General features: G+C 37.3%; 1 protein-coding gene across 1 annotated transcript; it reads left to right on the forward strand.

Annotated features, from left to right (window-relative positions):
• The first annotated feature begins 11,142 nt into the window (after positions 1–11,142).
• LOC144666377 (uncharacterized) lies at positions 11,143–17,946 on the forward strand. Its single transcript, XM_078527802.1, has 4 exons — positions 11,143–11,485; positions 12,577–12,694; positions 12,917–13,002; positions 15,381–17,946. Exons 1-4 carry the CDS (start codon positions 11,147–11,149, stop codon positions 16,035–16,037), a joined length of 1,200 nt encoding a protein of 399 aa, XP_078383928.1. The 5' UTR covers positions 11,143–11,146; the 3' UTR covers positions 16,038–17,946.
• Positions 17,947–22,462: the final 4,516 nt, after the last annotated feature.

A 22,462-nucleotide genomic window follows, 5' to 3' on the forward strand; every position in this document is an offset into this window, starting at 1 on the left:
ATTAAACCTAAAGCGAACTCAGTTGAAATGATACCCAAGATTAAGTTTGTCAAAAAAAATATATTGACGAACTTTATGATTACCAGCTCATCCTAAAATTGATTAACATTAACTATACATTAATTTAATTTGATCTGAAAATAAATGAAGAAGCGTTCTCTTCATTTATTTTCACTTAATCCAAGTTGCCATTTCACTTAACATTAATTTGATCTCTCCAAACAAAAATCGACCATAAGAAATATTGTCCTGATGTACCATCGAAATCCCAAGCCTAACTTCAATAGAATTGTATGCCAATCAGTAGGGAGAATCAATTTTTCCATCAGTTAAACTTGAATGAGATTGATGGATTGAGACGAAAGATGATTTGATCTTTATAGATGAAGGCCCATTCATAGCTTGGCCATTTTAGTTTTAAAGTCTGCTTGGCCAGTAGACAGAGTGCGCTCGTTTTTTTTATGTTCCACCATATTCTCAATACTAGTTTTAGAAGAATAGTATGCCAATCAGTAGGGAGAATCAATGTTTCCATCAGTTAAACTTGAATGAGACGTTAGTTGATTTGATCTTTACAGATAAAAGACCATTTATGGTTTGGCCATATTAGTTTTGAAGCTTGCTTGGCCAGTAGACAGAGTGCGCTCGTTTATGAACAGTTTTGTTGAACACTTTCTGAACAAACGAAAAAAAACTCAATCATCGAAATTTTTCTCCTCACATTCCTCCGACTTTAGCTTGGAACTCTCCTGAGTCAAGCAATCAAAAAGGAGAATAATCAAAATGTTTAAATTAAAATCATTGCAAAAAGCAACGAAATAAGATTTTTTGTTGTTGTTGTTTTATAAAATAAATGAGACAAGAAGAAAAACAGTGTTTTTATATTTCAATTTTCATAATTCTTCGAAATGACTTTCTTCAGATCAGATATTACGCTGTTAAAAAATAAAACAATGGTTGTTAAAATAGTTTCTTGATACCAGGAGTATGTTTCCTACGTTATTGTTCTCAGACTGGCTGAGACTGCTCTTGGCGGCTGATTCTGTCTTGTTTACGCTTTACATCCTACTTCTGATCTTCTTTTGGGTTTAGTAACACTGATTGTAATTTTTCCATTATTAGACCTGCCAACTTGGCTCTCTCTTGGTGCTTTTCTTTTACTTTTGGCAGATAACTCGACGTTTTTATGTGGTGATGTACATCATGGACCTTATGCCTCGGTTTCTTTTCAGTACAGTCTGTGAAGGCATTCACGTAAGGTTCTCTTCGTGGCGCAACAGAACCAGGTGGATTCGTACATATAGTTAGATCTGAACCGTAGCCGACTGTGTATTTCCTTCAAGCACAGCACGGTAGTGTTGAGGCCGACTAGCGGCCGAACTTGATAAACTGAAATTGAACTAGGTCTGTTATAAGCTGACACTCGTTTAGGGTCGAACTGTGCACAGTTGGTCGGACTGTGTTGAGTCACGTGACTCAGTCGCAAATGGTTTGTCTTTAAGAGAGTTTCGTGTTGGGCGGATTGCTCGCAGTGTTGTTTTGCTACGGTTTTTTACCATCCAAACCGCACAGAACATGTAAGTTTTGGTTTCACAGTTCCTATTTTTTCCGAATGTGTTGTTAAATTAGGTTTTTTTGTTCAGTTTTTTACCGTAGGCGTATCAAGTTGACAAGCCGTGGAGATGTCTGTACGGCGAGCATCGCAATTAAAGTTTTGAGTTTTTACGATTACGTGTTGAAAATATTCTGTGAATTGTCCCGAACAGGTAGTTGCTCGTTGATTTTGGTTTTTGTGAGAAAATCTTGTCTGGTTGTGAACATTAGTCATCTGACTTGTTGGGAATAACATGTTTTTGCGTGCACGCTGATTGGCTCACGTTCTCTAAAACAGAACTTCATTTTGTGGCGGGCCTTTGGGCAGTACAAAATTGACAATAGGATTAGTTTGTGGCATATGATTTCTGTTGTTCGGACTGGCATTTCTTGCTCTTGTAAGCGCGCCTATCTCTGAGTGAATTATTCTCTGCTTCGTGCATTTGCTGATTCCTGGTCTCGACCTCGACGTCGTTCTCGACCAGGCACTACTTTCCTTTTTGATTGATTGACTCAGGAGAGTTTCAGGCTAAGCTCGGAGGAATGTGAGAAGAGAAATTATTGATAATAAAGTTTTATTTGTTGACAAGCTTCGCTGTTAAAAAACATAGAAAATCCAACGTAGGAATATTGTTTTGGCGGGTAAGGCTTAAGTTCATTAGCCAAATTAGTACCTGCTCTTGTGTTTGCTGTCCGTGAGATTATAAGTATAAAAAATGTTTAATTGTAAATACAACATGAAGAAAACTGTAATCCACCTCAGTTCGCGGTTTTGTAAAAGCTAGGATTAACGATAGCCGATTGATCTAAGAAAAGTTTGTTTGTGTTTTCAAAAATAGCGTTTTTCTCACGTATAAATAGAAGTGCTTTGTTAGAATATTGTTTCCCAGGGTTAAACAAAGTCGACAAAGAAGTTATAACTAATTTACAGTTTAGCCAATAACCGCACAGACAGTTTTGGAAACATCTACACTGAAAATAAAGGCTCCAACTTTGGTGTGAAGTTAAACAAATCTTTTCGATCGACAAACAAAAATAAAAATACGTTATTTGTCAATGAGCAGGTGAAATGTGTGAAAGAACTTAAATTTGTTAAAGCCAAAGTTATGACATCTTTTCCTTGTTATGACTACAGAATGACAGCGAATGTTCAAGTAAAACGATGCATTTAGTTTTCCAAATAAGTTGTGTGTAACTTTAATTAAGGTAGGCGTCAATAGAGAACCGCCTTATTGACCATATTTACTTGACATTGAAAAAAAAAACCAATATACTTAGATATACTTTGAATGTTGATTAAAACATGGGCACATAAATTATGTGTCGATTTTCTCTATTTTTCTTTTTTCTGTTCAAAGAAATGTAAAGATAAATGCATAATTATTGCATGTTGGTTCCTTGTTTTCTTGTGCGGCATGGTACGGTGTCACCTGGTTATTGAGGGTTGAGTCAAATGCGACAAAATGCGGAATCCTTCAGTTTTAAAAATTATTATTATACCAACAATACCGTAACTTAAGTAAATACGAACGTTGGAGAAATTGAATATTTATCAATACCGGGCCATCCAAAGCCCTTCCTGTTGTATTTTAGCCCAACCGTTAACAATCGAATGACTCTAAGTCGTTTGATTATGTAGCCCGGTTGGTTCAATTCTTTTTCAATAAGGATTTTTTCTGCATGCGTGTTTCCTGAAGTTAACCCCTGAGAGAGCCTCACCACAATTATTTTTTACCAACCTTTAAGGAATTAACTTACAGTCGTGTTGTAAATTTTATCAATCTGAATAATTGAATATATTAGCAGATGAATATAATAGCAATCGCCAAATTTAATCCCTTTGCGTGTAAGATTAAAGAGAGATTTGGCTTTCAAAATTGCAAGGTGCAAAAAATTGCTACGCGTCAGAGGTCCGTGCACAGTTCGTCCATTCAATATTTTATTTTTTTATTCTGTATTTAACAACAGATAAAGCTAATCCACCCTCACATTTTTAGTTCTTTTCATTTACACCTCTACCAATAAACGACCTGATTTTACCTAAAACGCGTCGTTTTATTATATTTGAAATTATAGCCACGTAACCAAGATAATGTACATAAGAAAAACTTAAAAACCTCCAAAAAATCACCAATTTTTAAAAACCAATCGTTTCTTTAGTTGTAAATTACAATGAAAAACCAAAACCAAAAAATGAAGTTCCGTTTTATCGTTTTTCGCTTAATGTGCAAATTGGAACTAAAACAAAAAACAAAAATCAAAATCAACTTCCGTTTTATCGTTTTTTGTTTTATGTGAAAACAAAAACAAAAATACGAAAATTGAAAATCGACTTCCGTTTTATCGTTTTTCGTTTTATGCGCAAACGAAAACAAAAAACGAAAAATGAAAATCAACTTCCGTTTTATCGTTTTTCGTTTTGTGCGCAAACTAAAACAAAAAACGAAAAATGAAAATCAACTTCCGTTTTATCGTTTTTCGTTTTATGTCCAAACTAAAAGAAAAATTGAAAAATGAAAATCAACTTCCGTTTTATCGTTTTCCGTTTTATGTGCAAACTAAAAAAAAAGACGAAAAAATGAAAATCAACTTCCGTTTTATCGTTTTTCGTTTTATGCGCAGACTAAAACAAAAAACGAAAAAGTCAAAATCGATTTCCGTTTTATCGTTTTTTGTTTTAAGTACAAACTAAAAAAAATGTAGGTGTATGTAGGTATATGTAAGGGGTCATGGGGTATGTGGTCGAGGGGTAGACTAGGGTCATCTATATGGGGGTCGGGGGTCGGGAAAGGTGTCCGTATGGCTAAACGTTCAGGTTGATATAAGCTGTGACTGCTCAGCCGTTTTAAGCATTGAATATCCGTGTATGTCAACGTTTTGGTGGGAATTTTGAAGAAGAATGACAATCGAGAGTACCGGTGTCCGGCAGTATGTATCTCCGAAAACTCGTGGGAAAAAAAAACAATTGACCCACTCTGTTTAGTCCTACTTGCAAACCTTGTGTGTGTCTGAGATTGCCAGACATCATCATTCTTCCGTACGTAGAACCATCCTTGTGTAAAATACGAAAATGGTGTTCAAACATATAAGCGAGGCTACGATGACTTTTTCACCGTTTGCAAGTTTTTTATATCCAGGGAGACTATCTACCTAAAAAAAATAAGCTGTTCGGTCTTTAAAATTGTTCCTATTTCTTCGTTGGCGATTCGTGAGATATAAACCGGCAAGACTTTATTTCACAGTCGATAAGTAATGATGTCGTTACGCCACTTGCTACATAATGAACTTTGTCAAGCTATTCACTGTGCCCTTAGCAACCATTCGATAGCTACCGCCCACACTCGGTTGCCCGGCATGCTTTGTCGTATTTTTGAGTAGTTTTGAGTCGTGTAACAAAGGAAGTTTCTTACCTCCCTCCCCCCCCCCCCCCCCAGCTGATGTAGGTATATTTAAGGGGTCATGGGGTAGATTGTCGCAGAGTAGAGTAGGATCTATTTATATGGGGGTCGGGGGGTTGGGAAAGGTGTCCGTATTGCTGAACGTGCATGTTGATGTTAGTTGTGATTGTTCAGCAGTTTTAAGCATTGACTATATTCTCTTTTTGTAAGTCATCATTTAGGTGGGAATTTCGAATAAGAATGGCTGTAGAGAGTCTAGATGTCGATTAGTATCTCCGAAAACTTGTCAAAATGATAAGAAAAGCTACAAGAAAGAAAGCATAATTATACGACAGGCCTATCCTGGAGTGGATGGATTTTCTAAGAGAAGCGTCAGACGATCTTACGTGCAACAAAACATTCATGTTCGGGATCAAGGCTTATACCCATTTCCACTCTATGTAGTAAGTGGCGTCACGACATCATTACTGATCGACTGTGAAATAAAGTCTTGCCGGTTTATATCTCAAACACGATGACAGTCGCTTCCTTCGCCAACGAAGAAATAGGAACAATTTTAAAGACCTAACTGCTTACTTTTTTTAGGTAGATAGCCTCCCTGGATATAAAACGACTTGCAAACGGTGAAAAAGTCATCGTAGCCTCGCTTATATGCTTGAACACCATTTTCTTATTTTACACAAGGATGGTTCTACGTACGGAAGAATGATGATGTCTGGCAATCTCAGACACACACAAGGTTTGCAAGTAGGACTAAACAGAGTGGGTCAATTGTTTTTTCTTTTCCACGAGTTTTCGGAGATACATACTGCCGGACACCGGTACTCTCGATTGTCATTCTTCTTCAAAATTCCCACCAAAACGTTGACATACACGGATATTCAATGCTTAAAACGTCTGAGCAATCACAGCTTATATCAACCTGAACGTTTAGCCATACGGACACCTTTCCCGACCCCCGACCCCCATATAGATGACCCTAGTCTACCCCTCGACCACATACCCCATGACCCCTTACATATACCTACATACACCTACATTTTTTTTTATTTTGTACTTAAAACAAAAAACGATAAAACGGAAATCGATTTTGACTTTTTCGTTTTTTGTTTTAGTCTGCGCATAAAACGAAAAACGATAAAACGGAAATTGATTTTCATTTTTCAATTTTTCTTTTAGTTTGCACATAAAACGAAAAACGATAAAACGGAAGTTGATTTTCATTTTTCGTTTTTTGTTTTAGTTTGCGCACAAAACGAAAAACGATAAAACGGAAGTTGATTTTCATTTTTCGTTTTTTGTTTTCGTTTGCGCATAAAACGAATAACAGTAAAAGGGAGTCCGCTATGCGAACACGTGTGGACTTTCATTTGAAAAAAGTTGACATTATGAATTAATCAATGAGTTACTGTAGCAGTCAACAACTTCAAGTTTCGAATCGAGTAATTCGAAATACAAGGCGAAAAAACAAAGAACTTGTCAATCAATTTATTATTTACAAGACTGTTGAAAGAACAAAGTGTACTATTACTTGTCTTATGTACTACGCTTCAAGAAACAAACGTTACCATTGCCGCTTGGGATGTCACGCAATGTGAAGGAGCGTGGTGTGACCCTTTGTCACGTCGTTCACGACAAATGCCTTTTTTCATGCAAATAAAAACCTAGAATCCTACAAGAACAGCAGTTATTAGACCAAAAGCCTTTCCTTACCGCTAGCAAGATAGGATACTATTTTCATTAAAAAAAGAAATGTTGCGTGGAGCACGTGAACTGTCTCGCATCGCTTGTTTCCACAACCCTTACTTTTTGTGTAAAGCTTGTGTAAACAACTCATCGAAAAACTTATTTTCTTTCAATGAGTTCTTTTTTAACCTTTTTGGAATAAGAACTTTTCAATAAGCTTTCACAAATAATTTCTTAGTAGCTTGCGTAGAGAGGCGGAGAAATATATTTTTCTGTTTACGAAATATTCACTTGAAGTCGGTGTTTTGAGAGGCGGCGAAGGACGTTATTTGAACCGACAATTAAATTATTTTGTCGCATGGTTTGGATATATGCATATTCTACGGTTCGATGTTATTTTTATTCTTTTCATGACAATGTTTTAGTTCAGTTCTGAATTCGACATCGGTCTTTTGTTAAATATACTACTTGAGAGAAATGGAGCTGGTGAATTATATCCCGGAGTCCAAGACAAGTAAAACAACATGATCAGCGAACTTGTTTTGGTACAACTCGCTGTGCATTCATTGTGTTTGGCAAAGCTGAAATAAATGAATAACCAGACATTTGATTCGTTTTAATATGCGAATCAAAAAAGCTCAAGCCGCACAGAGAAACAAAAACTGTGGAAAGTGAGTCAAAAGTGTGGAAAACAAGAAACGTGACCTATGACCGCAGTTGTTCAGCTCATTAGATATGAAGATTTCAGCCGTCGTGATTGTTATTTCACTTTTCATCTACGCCACCGCTGCCTTTGAAGTTGTTCCTTGATGTATATTTTCCAGCCACCACACGTTCTTCGAAAGCTGCGTCAAAAAAGGCTTCTAGATTCAAGAATAAAGTGCGACTTACTCGATACTGATCGAATTTCTGGGTTTACTGCCTTGGCTGCCCATCTCATCGAAACTTCGGATCCTCCGATCACTGTCGAAAACTTCCGAAAGCACTAACCCGAGTTATCACGGAAAGTGACCCCCCAATCGGAAAAAAACTGCATGACAACAATGTGTAGACTTTAAAGTCCACACAAAAACGATAAAACGGAAGTCGATTTTCAATTTTCGTATTTTTGTTTTTGTTTTCACATAAAACGAAAAACGATAAAACGGAAGTTGATTTTCATTTTTCGTTTTTTGTTTTAGTTTGCGCATAAAACGAAAAAAGATAAAACGGAAGTCGATTTTCAATTTTCGTATTTTTGTCTTTGTTTTCACATAAAACAAAAAACGATAAAACGGAAGTTGATTTTGATTTTTGTTTTTTGTTTTAGTTCCAATTTGCACATTAAGCGAAAAACGATAAAACGGACCTTTACTTTTTGGTTTTGGTTTTTCATTGTAATTTACAAATAAAGAAACGATTGGTTTTTAAAAATTGGTGATTTTTTGGAGGTTTTTAAGTTTTTCTTATGTACATTATCTTGGTTACGTGGCTATAATTTCAAATATAATAAAACGACGCGTTTTAGGTAAAATCAGGTCGTTTATTGGTAGAGGTGTAAATGAAAAGAACTAAAAATGTGAGGGTGGATTAGCTTTATCTGTTGTTAAATACAGAATAAAAAAATAAAATATTGAATGGACGAACTGTGCACGGACCGTCAGACAATGCGTTGAGTACCTCATATTATTATTGCTCGAGCAGCGACTGAAGCACTTACATGCTAATGAGACAAACTCAAAGAAAAGTGAAAGTAACTTCTGCTGCAACACGCTGCAAAAATTGGAACATGCTTGCGCTGAGCAAACAACTTAACAAACCGTCTTAAAACAGACGCACGCGAGTTATCCAGCTGAAGCAGCAAACACTTCCTCAGGATATACGAGGGTGGACAAAGACTTCCGACAGAAAGACCATCTGCTCCAGACGTCTGACAAACTGCCACAACAGCAATCTTCTGCTGCTTATCATACGAGGAAATAAGTTCTGTCTTGTTTCACATTTAATGAAATATTAAATGTATCTGCTGAAATTGTTTTTGTTAGTCCTTGTGGAATGTTTAGTCTCATCTTAAGTTCAGTTTAAACTTTCCACATTTTGCCTATATGATTGCCTCGCGCACAGCAAACGCCGGCCGGTCTTGACAGCTCTTTAAATAAATTAAAGTCATAGCTAAAATTTCGCAACAACTTGTCAAATATTGAATTTTCAAGATTTGGCAGGCCAAGTATCAAAAATTCAAGATTTGGCAGGCCAAGTATCGAAAATTCAAGATTTGGCAGGTCAAATCTTGAATTTTCAAGATTTGTCCAGCAAAATCTTGAATTTTCAAGATTTGTCCAGCCAAATCTTGAATTTTCGAGATTTGTCCAGCAAAATCTTGAATTTTCAAGATTTGTCCAGCCAAATCTTGAATTTTCAAGATTTGTCCAGCAAAATCTTGAATTTTCAATATTTGTTCAGCCAAATCTTAAAAATTAAATATTTGGCCTGCCAAATCTTAAATTTTCAATATTTGTCCTGCCAAATCTTGTATTTTCAATATCTGTCCTGCCGAATCTTGTATTTTCAATATTTGTCCTGCCAAATCTTGAATTTTCAAGATTTGGCGATCGTGTGACATTGCGTCACTCGTACGTCGTACGTCGTACGTCTCAAAGCTACGTCCTATCAATAGTCGTCCAACTGCTCGATTTTCCGTCAGGAGCTAGAATGGTGAGATAAACAATTGCTTCCTAATACTATCGAGCCAATACAAATATTAAGACAGAAACAGTGTTACTTACCTGCAAAGCCACCAAGGTTATATTTAAATGCCTGAGCATAAGAAAGGTTTTCTTTAGCCATGTCGAAAAATCCAAAATAACACAGTGTATTCTTGGACAAGGCTAGGATTACCACATGCAGAACAACGTTTCAAAAAGAAACTTCACCGGCCAAATGTTGAATTTTCAAGATTTAGCCTGCCAAATGTTGAATTTTCAAGATTTGTTTTTCCAAATGTTGAATTTTCAGCATTTGTCCTGCCAAATGTTGAAAATTCAATATGTTGAAAATTCAATATTTGGCAGGACAAATGTTGAAAATTCAAGATTGGGCAGGTCAAATCTTGAAAATTCAAGATTTGTCCTGCCAAATCTTGAAAATTCAACATTTGGTCTGCCAAATCTTGAAAATTCAACATTTGGCAGGCCAAATCTTAAAAATTCAACATTTGGCCTGCCAAACCTTGAAAATTCAATATTTGGCTTGCCAAATCTTGAAAATTTAACATTTGGCAGGCCAAATATTGAAAATTCAAGATTTGGCAACTCACACCATCGTTAACTCACATGATAACTCACTCAGTGTAACTCACCGCGCTGGCGGACCCTTTATTTCAAAATGTAAATACACTCTTTTTTATATGAGAACGTCTAATTTTCGCCCGAGGCTGAACTTTCTTAACGTTTTTGAAGATTTGAGCCTATAAAAGTATTCTTTAAAATGTTCTTCTTTTTTAAATTTTAAAACAAAGTGGTATTGCAGTAAATTCAGTCCTAACCGATATGTACATGTTCACGTCACCAATGAGTGATGACAATGTTGGTTACAGGTCTGGATTTGAATAAAGATTTATTCATTTAGTACACATATTTGTCACTCATAACAAATAGAAACAAGTAAAATTCGTTCTTAACCAAATTTCAGCCTTGGTCACGTTCTTAGCACATTCTTAAATTTTGGCCTTTTTCAGCTTCAACCTTCTTATAAGAAAGGTTCTTACAAAAAAAGAGTATAAAGCACTGTCCAAACGGTAACGCAAGTGGACGCAAGTAGTCGCAAGTTTAACTTGCGTACAGACTTGCGTTGGGTGGCCAAACGGACACGCAAGTTTGCAAAAAGTCATTCAAAATGCTAGAAGGTGTAATTCAGTATTTAAAGTAAACTGCAAAAAATGCGTTGATTTGCGTTATGTGCCCAAACTGTAAAAAAAAAGAAACGTGAACTTAAAATTTGATCTCGACCAAAGTGAACGCAAGTCAACGCTGACGCATGCAAGTGTACGCAAGTCAACGCAAGTGCACGCAAGTACTGGCCAAACGGAGACGCAATGGACCGCAAGTTTTCAACTTGCGTCTACTTGCGTTGCCGTTTAGTCAGGGCTTAACTAATCTGTGTCATTTTATATCGCAATACGTGTGCTAAATTTCTATATTCCCATTAACAACGCACAAAAAGATAAAGTATTCAACTCGATAAAGTTAACGGGCAAAGTGATTGTAAAACCGGCGTTCAACTGAACACCTTTTTCAAGATTTTTGCATATGTTTAAGTGAGGAGGCATGAATTGATGTCAGACAAACTACATATTGACAGGTATCATTACATTACCCGAACAGCAATCAACCCAGCAAACGTTATTATTACGACACATGATAGCTGCAGTCTCCAGCTATAAACATCACTTATTTGGTTCAACTTTACACTTTAAACAACCTACGGACGTGATGAAGGCCATCAAAGCTCTCGTTATTATCCTTCTTCCAGGATTGTTAAATTTTATAGTTATCGCCGCCGAAGAAGACTCTACATCTTCTCGTTCATCTTACCTCAAGATACGGGAAAATCAGCGGCTTGAAGGGCATGTCGTGGAACATTTTGAGTCTCCCAGTTTGATGTCTTGCAGCCATTCCTGTTTGAGGATTTCCTGGTGTACTTCCACAAACTTCAAGATGCCATCCGACAAGAACGGGAAAGGAACTTGTGAACTGAACAAGCATGGCGCCATCGACGCAAACACCGAATTTCATGATCAAAAAGGAGTTACTTTTTCTATGATGCTAAAGGTAATTTCCTATTTGACTCTCGAATACTCACTAGCTGTCTCTTGGGAAGCATTTACAAAGTATTGTGCAGAAAAATTGTATCAGAAAGCAAAAGCTCTCCAAAATTTAACTTTCCTTGGTCTAACGCGAATACTTGCCCAAATATTATCGATCGTTTAATTTGTGGATGCATCAACAGTTAGGTCCCATTATAAATAAGTATTTCCTTTTTATCCATATAAAGCGAAAAAAGAATTAAAGCTGGAATGACATAAGCCAGGTGTATAGAAGAAAAGTATACTGGGCTTGTATAAACTTTGAGATCGAAATACGACTAATACTAACTGGGATCACAAAATACTATTTGACGCACATTATTTGAACTATGCAATATTTTTCGTCCAAATCATTCTGTTCTCCACATATTTGTGTTGCGTCTGTAGTGTGAGAGCGAAAAATGAAATTGGAAATTGGAAAGAGGGTCTGAATGGGGTTTGTGTTCAGTGTTATTTGCCCATATCTTTTAGTGTATGCTGTTACATTGGCCAATTTTTAATGTTTACTGTTTCCAGAGAAAAGACTGCTAAGTGTCGTAAATTCTTATCTGCTCTTCAACAATCGGATAAAATCACTCATGAACTTAAAGAAAATTTTCGGATTTCTCCTCGGAAATCTTCGGTAGTCTTCGTAAATCTTCGTTAGTTTCCGGAAATATTTGGTAGTCTTCGGAAATCTTCGGCAGTCTGCGGGAATATTCGTTTGTCTTCGAAAATCTTCCGAACTGATCGGAAGTCGTCGAAAAATGGCCGAAAACTTCTTCATATACTAAACAAAATAAAATTGGTCTTTCTGGAGCCGTTGTTTTTTCGTTCTGGATAAAATTTACTGTTACAGTGAATTTTTAATGTTAGTGTTAAAATGCCTAAAATTTTACTGTTTCATGTTACAGAGCCAAAAATTTAAGTGTTTAGTGCTATCGAGGTACCCCCATTCAGACCCTCTGGAAAGGTTCACGGGAAGAAGATTAAAGCGGAAAAAAGATAAACGGTGTCCGCGAGCTTATTTTTCCGCTTCGACATTCACGGGTTTTTGTTATTATCTAAACTTTTCAGGGATGTCTCATGACTGGATGCCTCAATGGTGGCTCTTGTGTACCTGATGGAAGGAAAGAAACATTTTCATGTTCGTGCAAACTACCTTGGACTGGAGATAAATGTGAAGCTAAAATCGGTAAGGAACTGTTTTAATTTGGACTAATGAAGTATCAAGTTATGTCTTCACAGCGCACGCCTCTCCAAAATAAGATTTCGGTTATTGTGGTTTAAATTCATGGTGCATGACTTGAAACGATGTGAGGGATGGCAGAAAATTTCAAAGAAAATTGCAAAATATGCATCAAAATAAGACTGTTAAAATATTGCGCTTCCATTCATCTTTTTAATTATTCTTCAGCTTCATGCGATGAGGCTCAAATGAAAGCAAACCAGAAGTTGCCAAATGGAGAATACCTGCTAACAAATGGATGTGTGTCATTTAAGGTAAGCAAGATGAAGAAAGGTTAGCCATCATCAACTTGTAGTGAAGAATATTGAAGAGAATAGTTAAGCAACACAAAATCCTGTTCCGTCTATTAGTTAAGCGGGCTAAAACTAGTGTGAAATGTGAGATCGACATCAATATTCTGTTTTCCCCATTGTTTTTGAGAGAATGTTGCCCAACTGGCTGCTTTTTTCGAGACGTAATGGCGACGTCTTGACTTTTGTTAACCTCCCCTTGAGTTTGTTACAAAGTAGTATCGTAAAGATTTAGCCAAGCTTAAAACCGGAGCTCCACGCTCATTGAAAATACAGTCGACTCTCGATAACTCGAACCTTCAAGGGAAATTGAAAATGGTTCGAGTTATCGGGAGTTCGAGTTATTGGGAGTTGAAAACAAATGACCGGAAATAGGGGAAAAACGGTGTTTGCTGATTTTCTATTCATACAGTGTTGACCAGTGTACAATTTAGCAAATTTAATTAGAATATAGAGAAGCCAAAAGAAAACGGAACAGAATATTTTTAAATCACTGTACTGTATATATTAGAACGTAACGTAACGTAAAACAAAGCGAATCAGCTGCGAACATTTCAGGTTTCAAAGAATACAACGCTAAAGGCTATTGCTGCAGAGTTTATGCGGTTTACTTTCTCAAGAAATGGTCAGTTAATTCGTCCTGACGATAACCCTTTAAAGTTTTCTAAGGTTGGACTTGAAAGAATCGGTATCAACCTCCACAAACAAACTGAACGTCTGTAGCACGTCAATGGCGTGGCACAGTTCGTGTTTTGAGGGGAGTTTCGGGGACGGCTCGGACTCGTGTACGTTTTTATTTCAAAGTAAATTCAACGATTTGGACTACAGTACACTGTTTGTTTTGACTTGGTTCGAGTTATCGAGGGTAAAATTATATAGAAAATGACCTGAAGGGAAACGGAAATTGGTTCGAGTTAGCGGGAGATTCGAGTTATCGAGGGTTCGAGTTACCGAGGGTAAAATTACAGTAAATGTATGACGGAAATCCAGGGGAAATCGATTTTGGTTCGAGTTAGAGCTAGGTTCGAGTTAGCGAGGGTTCGAGTTATCGGGAGTCGACTGTACTGTTATGAAGTTATTAAACGTATACTGCTCAAGAAAGATCCATAGCCGAAATAAAACGTCAACTCCAATTGCAGAAATTGCGCTTGAAAAATGATGTCATTGCCCTGAACAAAACAAGTAAGACTTGGTTCGAGTTATCGAGGGTAAAATTATATAGAAAATGACCTGAAGGGAAACGGAAATTGGTTCGAGTTAGCGGGAGATTCGAGTTATCGAGGGTTCGAGCTACCGAGGGTAAAATTACAGTAAATGTATGACGGAAATCCAGGGGAAATCGATTTTGGTTCGAGTTAGAGCGAGGTTCGAGTTAGCGAGGGTTCGAGTTATCGGGAGTCGACTGTACTGTTATGAAGTTATTAAACGTATACTGCTCAAGAAAGATCCATAGCCGAAATAAAACGTCAACTCCAATTGCAGAAATTGCGCTTACAAAATGATGTCATTGCCCTGAACAAAACAAGTAAGATTTGAGTCCGCAATTCAATGGAAAACTATAACCTGGTCAGCGGTAAGATTTAAAAAAACACATGACCTCGATGAGTTGTACACCTGAGGCCGCGATATGGTCATGTGATACTGGTCAGCGAATACCTTGTTTTGACAGCTGTCAATTGACTATAACATGGGTGACCAATATCAAAGATACAAGCCGTCGTTAACTTCAACGTTCTTTGGGATATGATAAGATGACATTCTCCCCCCCCCGGTCGGGTTGCCTTGTGACTCCCCTCCCCCTCTCCGAGAGTCTGTAGGCGCGGGCGGGCGCGCGAACGCTCATTCGATAACCAAATATTTTCGGCTTCATGGGTTTACCAAATTTCCTTACCCATGGTGCTCTGCTGGCGCGCTTCGCGCACTAAAGCTCCGGTATAAAAAGTGAGCAATGATCACGTTGTATGCAAGAAAGGAAAATAACAGGAAACTGATAATCTTCAAAAGCATGGTTTTCACTTTTTATAGAGCGTTTAGGCAGTTTACAAATTTTTGCTTGATAATTTAGTTAACATCAACTGCTCATAAATAAACAGAACTGATTTTAAGATTAAAAATTTATGCTTTTTCGTACTTCCCAACAAATTGTCTAAATTGTTATAAAAACTGAGCACTTCATACTTCAATTGAATAAATTGTAAGTAACAAAAAATGACAATGAACGACAATAAAGTCATGATCAAACATTATAGGAAACATTGTGTGCATGATAACTAGACCTCCCTCTTAAAAAAAATAAAGAATATTATTCATGCCTGTAACTTAACTCTCTCGTCTTTTATAAGGTGTATTGCCACATGACGGATGACAGCGAAGGATGGACTCTTATTGCCCGATTCTCCAACAGTGATGACAAGAATTGGATGAATGACACTGGTTACTGGTGGTATGACCAGCAGGTTGCCATGGGAACAACAACTAGTCCGTCGAGTAACACTGACATGATCTCACAAGCCTTTTGGCTGGCCAGAGGCAAAGAGTTTAAGATCACGCGCAGTGATGACACCAGTCACACTCCTTTGTTACAGACCACAGATAACTGTTTGACTGGACAAACATTCCGATCTAAAATCACAAGTTATGGCGACTTTAGAAATGGCACAGTTTGGGGCAGAAATAAGTGCCTGGGAAATTGTACGGTTGAATATGGCGGTCAGTACAAGTCAACAGACGGGTTTCAACAGGCTGAGTGCAATGGGGACATCCAAAGTGCCAACAAGATCGGCTTTTGGTGTTACTTGGGTGATGGATCAGTGATGATGATTGGTGGAGGAGGAAATGCTTGCTCACGTGGTGATCACGGGATTGGAATAACAGAAACTGACGGTGCTTCTTTTGTTCTCGTTGGAGACCATAATGAAATCGAATATGATTTTGGTTATAGTGCTCTTATAGGACACCCACCATCTCAGTCGTATTCATTAAATTTATGGATCCGTTAAATTAAACGTAACGTAAACAAAGTATGAAATGATGCTAAGGCCTAAGTTTGTTAACAAAGAAAATCAAAGGCGCTTTGTTAGCCCACTCGTGAATGAGAATACTAAATGTATTGGTGTAGAGCTATGAAATGATTCTGTCTTTTTGTGAGCGGCATGTTAGTATAGAAGTTGTTTGAAGGGAGATATGATCACGTTGGTTCCTTGTGTTTAAAGCGGACGCGGGTAATCCATTCAAAAGCCTTCGTTATATAGCACTAATTTCTACCATAAAGTGCAAGCTTGCTAACGCGTTGTGTAGTGGCAATGCGTTGGCCCTCCAGTCCAGCGGCCCGGGTTCGATTCTCAGCAGGGACGATTAATTTTTTTTTTTTTTTACGACAATCTATTTTACAATTTTATACGACGTCTTTTTTTTCTTTCTCCTTTTTTTATGAATCTATTAGAGATGCAAATCAAGTACTATACAGTATATTATTAAAAGGCAACAAAATTCGTCAGTTTGGCGAGCTTTTTTACGATAAATTATTTACGTTTCATGACTATCGATTATCATACAATACGCTTGGAACTATAAAACATTCAGAGACTGCTAAAATTGGACTTTATTCATACAATTGTCCTGAAATCAACCTTTTAATACCCAACACAGTCGCAGTCCACAGTTCGTGCCTGGAAAATCTAAAAATTCGATCAAAACACGGAATGTCAGTTCAGTGTTTCGAAGATTTTCATATTTTCTCTAAGATTATTTCTTCTATTTGTCATGTGAAATTCTTAAGAGCTATAAATCGAGCCATTCGAAGAAGCTTTACATACAAGCCATTTAACTTTGAACCTACGGTATCGGTCATCATACTAACAACAACACAAAGAAACCTATATGCTAATTTTCAGCCCAAATGATCAGTACGCCGAAGTTGTCAAGCGGTTAGGGGTTTGGTCTTCAAAAACATAGTTGATGTTAGGAGTCGCCGGTTCAAACCTCAGAAGTGTGAAACAAAAAGTTTCAAAAAAAAACAAGGAAAATTAATTTATAATTTAATACATAAATTATTATTCATAAATTAAAGTTAACAGCCCATCGACCGACCGACCGACCGACTTAAAATTTGCACATCACTTTCCATAACCATAACAATACTCGTTTCATTACATTCACGAGTAAAAACTAGCGAGATTTATGATTACCAGCTCATCCTAAAACTGATTAACATTAACTATAAATAAATTTAATTTGATCTCTACAATCAAGCATCGACCACCAGGAATATTGTCCTGATGTACCACCGTAATCTCAAGACTAGTTTTAGAAGAAATGTATGCTAATCAGTAGGGAGAATTAATTTTTCCATCAGTTAAACTTGAATGAAACGTTAGTTGATTTGATCTTTATAGATGAAGGTCCATTTATAGCTTGGCCATATTAGTTTTAAAGTCTGCTTGGCCAGTTGACAGAGTTCGCTCGGGTTTGAACAATTTTGTTGAACTCTTCCTGAAGTTGTTACAAAAAATAGCAAATAATGTACGTCCTGCATACTGCAAAGATCAGTTGCTACAGTAACGTTAAGCTCGGACATGTTGTCATGATCATGGGGCAACCGAAAAATCTGGACTGAATGTATGTTACTAACTAAAGCTAAATAAATAACTGATTCAACAAAATGTAATTAATTAATTGATTTTTTTTGTTTAGTTAGGTAATTAATAACGTATGTAACAACTATGATAATACAATTAATAACAATTGCGGTTCGAAAACGATGTGCATATAATGGCCTTGTATAGATGTTTTAACGCGGAAAGTCACACGCTTCAGTTTAATCTTGTTGGTAAAAAAAAAAAGAACATTTACATGGTAATCTGCACGTCAGTAAATTTGTTGTAAAACTGCAAATCGAATAAAACTTTACTGTTGAAGCTCACGTATCTGCATTCATCCTTTGACAGATAAGAAGCGCGGTGACCTAATGGTTAGAACGCTGGACATCCGGATCGAGCTAGCGGGTCGGTCTTGGAGTCCTGGTCGGGGCACTGAGTTGTGTTCTTGGGCTTGTAGTGCCTCTTCCCCAACCAGGTGTATAAATGGGTACCGGCGAATTTTACGCTCGGGTTAACCCTGCGATGGACTAATATCCCATCCAAGGGGGAGTAGAAGTACTCACTGGAACGGCGGCTCAAAACATTTCGCATTCATAAGACGGTTACGGTCGGAGATAGGTTGAGTTGGAGGTAGCTAGGTTGAAGATAACCCGGTTTGTGAGAGCAGTACGCCAAATTGATCTGGACCACTTAGAACAAAATTAACCAATCAAAACGTTTACTGAGATCAAAGGATGACGACTTTATTCGTAATCGAACCATTGTTTTGAAGAATACAAACAGTAGCTCTACAAAAAAAATTGAAAACCAACAAAGTTGCGAAAGACGCGAACCTAGCCGGAAACTTTGTTATTTTTTATTCGTTTATTGCATCATAATTTTCAGCGGTTTTCGACAGTTTCGGCTTGACGGTCACAAAACGTTTTCTTGCAAAATTAACAATTTGGCCCAGGGGGGGGGGGGGGGAGGGGGGAGAAGGTGTCTCTAAGGAAAATGTTGGTTCAATCATCACCGCCAGTATGACGTCACGCTTCGCATGAGCGATATTAAAGATGGCGGGCAAAGCGTCAATCGAGAAATGAGTTAAGAATGGGCATTTTACTCCGTTACCTTCCTTCATTTACTCATGTCAATGATGCAGAGATGTAAGCGAATGCAACCGTCTCTCTTCTGGTATTTTTTGGTAGATCAGACGTTATATTCACTTTTTTAACTCAACTGAAACACCTTCGCAAAGGGTAGAATGATCGATGAAATCTGTAAACAGGTTGAGGTTTCGATGGCCACTGCACGGCGAATTTAATTTTTATTGTAACATAAATAGGAGGTTTGGTACAGGGTGTTAACGGTTCTTGATATACGTGCAGTATCAGACTTTCAGCATTCGTGGATCTTCATTATCTTTCCTCTTAAAGGTGAAAATCGGAGCAATCAAGAGGAAAAAGGCGCTACACGGATAATTTCCAGTTGGTCATCCATCCATGTATTAACCCGCCCGACAAGACTTTACTTCAGCCAGGTCAGCTGGAGCCTGCGCTTTCATTGGGTATTATAAAATAACTCTACTCTAGTCTTTATTAATCGGTATATTTTTTTACTACTTGTCTTGCGGCAACGAATTTGAATTCATGTCTATTTCGCACAACACGTTTTTCCTCGTTCAAACCACAATGAAAGCGCTTGCTCAATTCAAACTGGCTAAAGTTAAAGCTTGCCGGGCAGGGTGAAACTTGGATTGGTGCCCGAAATACCCCGTGTTGTAAGCTTTTCTTTTTCTTTATTGTCGTCTTTTTTTTTTTTTTTTTTTTTTTTTTTTTGCAGGAGGTATGCAATCAATGAAATTTAAGAGTCGACACGGCAAGGAAAGCCACAAAATACAACAGAACTGCACAGATACCAACAGGAGTACATTATAATAAGCCAATGAATGCGAATAAAAATATATGGAAAAAGAATTTCTACATGAGATCGCGAAGCAGCGATTGGAGTTGTTGACATATTCTGGATAAAAATTATACCTTTGCACTCTAACGGAAAGATATGAAGTTTGGCTAACTCAAACGACACGGAACGACACGGAGATTAACATTTAATAATCAAGGAGTCAAACCTCCTATTATTAAGCGAATTTGAGAAAAATGTTTGGGTGAAAAGGTGGATGTTTTTGACGGACTTCGCTTGACCTGAAAGCAAAATGGCGGTCCCGCCTTCTGTCCCGTTCAAGAGTTAAAAAAAAATAACTAAATTACAGGATTACGGGCGCAAAAAAAAAAAAAAAACAGAAACAGATCATACACACAGACAGGTAAGGCATCAACTACTGGGAAGGAATTAGCGAACAATAGTGATATAAGCACTAAAGATAAGCCTTTCTGGACCTCTGTTGTGGCGTACTCACAATTTAATCCCGCTCATCTGACCAAACCGAGGGAATCGCTCGCGTGTTACCATGTGACGTCATACTGGCAGTGATGAGTCGGTCACGAATAAACAACTGGAAGCAATAGAGTCACCTCCCCCCCCCCCCCCCCTGATTTGGCCACTTTGCAGCCAAGAATGGGATCTGTAACGTGTATATAGTGTACTGGTGTACTGGAGTCGATTGTATGTAAATTCAGGTAAAACAGACTTTACAATTTCTTACAAGTGGCCCGGTTCGAGAAGCTGCACTGTCAATGGCCTGCGATAAATGCCCAGTGGTTCTCCTCATGACGTTGCTTAGCAACATAAGGTATTCGCTTTGCGTCATGCTGACGTGACAAATTTTTGAAGTCGCGAGTGCACGTGGTCACTTTTGCACCACCAAGACTCGACAGATTGTACGATTACAGTTTGCAATCGCCTTACAAGACAGACCATTTAAAAATTGATGCTTGATCCTTTCTAATTTACAGTTTTGCTAAGAGACTGTTATCTTACTATAGTGCAGAAAAAAATAAGATTAGAAAGGAATTATTGGTCAAAGTGTGACGAGCAGGCCGGACTAAATGAACGGACGAGTTGCTAAATAAGGCTTACGAATAGCATCGACACAATTTTTTTTCGAGGTATTCGATTAGTTACTTGAGCTAAAATATAAAAGGGAGAGCTCTGGCCGGCTATCAATTTTTCTGACGCTCATATTTACTTTAGTATTGTTGCCAGAATAATTATAGTCAGTAAAATTAAAAGTGGCCGCATTTGTGACATTTGCCTGAATAGCCAAAAGACATATGTTGTTGAAAGCAAAGCACATTAAAAGAAAATTAAACAAGAAACCAACATGCGATATGCACATTTTCAAATTACTTTGTTATTTATACAAGATGAACCTCAGAAAAACAGAAAATCAACGATGGCCTCAATCATCCGCAAAGTTTATTTCACTTTTTTTTTAATTTACTATACTGTTTTTCCAATTTTTTAACGCCAATAAAATAAGGCTGCTAGATTCTGACAGCACCCTGATTAATAAAAGCTATACCTATTCTATTTTAAAAACTGGACACATCGCTTTACTTGAACATTCGCTGACAATCTACAGTCACAACAAAAACAAGATGTCATATAACTTCGTCTTTCATAAAAAATTTTACTTCTTTAAATATTCCTCCTTTGCCAATAGAAAACATCTATTGGTGTCTTCGTTTAAATTAAATGTTCACCGTTTCACGGCAAAGGCTGAGAAACACTACCTCAAAAAGATGTTAATATTTTATCACACGATCTAGAAAGGCAGAAACAATCCGTTTGTGGATAACTCATATGGCATAACGCATTTTGCAATTTAAAGGGACTGTGCCACGGATTTTAGAGCCAAATTTAGGCATGAGAAATGACCATCTAGTTCGGTGAAATATACAAAAATAACCTCTTAAATAGTAAAAGACCATTTCAGTAACACAGCAAATACAAATGAAGGTACGGATGGGCAAAAATGACAAAGATTGAAACGGATTGAGATATGGGTTTTTGAAATATTGTTGGGCTGAACAATTTTCAAAGTTCATCTTGTTTGCTTGTATCTTTAAATTTTAACGCTCGGGAAACACATTTGATTGAAATAAAGCTATGGTTTTGTTATTTAGATCCATAGAAGTAATTTCTTTGCAAACATGAAGCTTAATAGCGAGTATTTGGAAAAACATAATAAAAAAAATCAACTAGCCGTGACACAGTCCCTTTAACTGTCACAAAACTGTCGCAGTTTTCCAGGTGAATTTCTCGCACATATGGATTGTCAACTGGTTAAATTGCTTGCATTTTATTATAGAGCGAATTATTTAACCGGTGTTATTTTATATATATATATATATATGAATAGGACCGTTCAATTTGAACCTCCCCAGTGACTGCGAGTGTGTATCAATAAACTGCAGTAAAAAAAGTTCTTTCAAAATAATTTAGAACAAGTTTAAAGCACCTTTTACCGTAGATATTAAAAAAAAAGATTAATCTTCGTATACGAGAGGCATAACTTTTAATTAATACCAGGGGTGCTACCCACGGATAGTCTGACAGAGATATTAATCGATATTGTGTATTTTGGTGCCACTGATGCTTTTCAGTGTGAAATCACCCCAAACACGAGATTCTGCTTTTCTTCGAAAGGTCTCTTTCAAACATTTACGACGAGTACCAACTTCCATACCTCTTCCCTCGCCCTCCACGCCATATCACTCCAACAACCAATCGGCCACTTCCAAATATTTAGCCGATAAGAATGAACCAATCGATAAGTCTTATTTCACCATACAATTACAATTATATTAGCGAAAGATCAAAACCAAAGTTTAAAGCAAGGTATTTAGCTTGTCTTTCCATTCCGTGGCGACTTTCGTTCAGCA

Source organism: Oculina patagonica, chromosome 9 (assembly GCF_052425735.1).
Source record: "Oculina patagonica isolate OP01 chromosome 9, crgOcupat, whole genome shotgun sequence".
NCBI lineage: Eukaryota > Metazoa > Cnidaria > Anthozoa > Scleractinia > Oculinidae > Oculina > Oculina patagonica.

Coding starts and splice junctions, on each gene's coding strand:
- LOC144666377 (XM_078527802.1), top strand. CDS start 11,147: ATGAAGGCCATCAAAGCTCTCGTTATTATCCTTCTTCCAGGATTGTTA. Junction 11,486..12,576: donor CTTTTTCTATGATGCTAAAG/GTAATTTCCTAT, acceptor TAAACTTTTCAG/GGATGTCTCATGACTGGATG. Junction 13,003..15,380: donor ATGGATGTGTGTCATTTAAG/GTAAGCAAGATG, acceptor GTCTTTTATAAG/GTGTATTGCCACATGACGGA.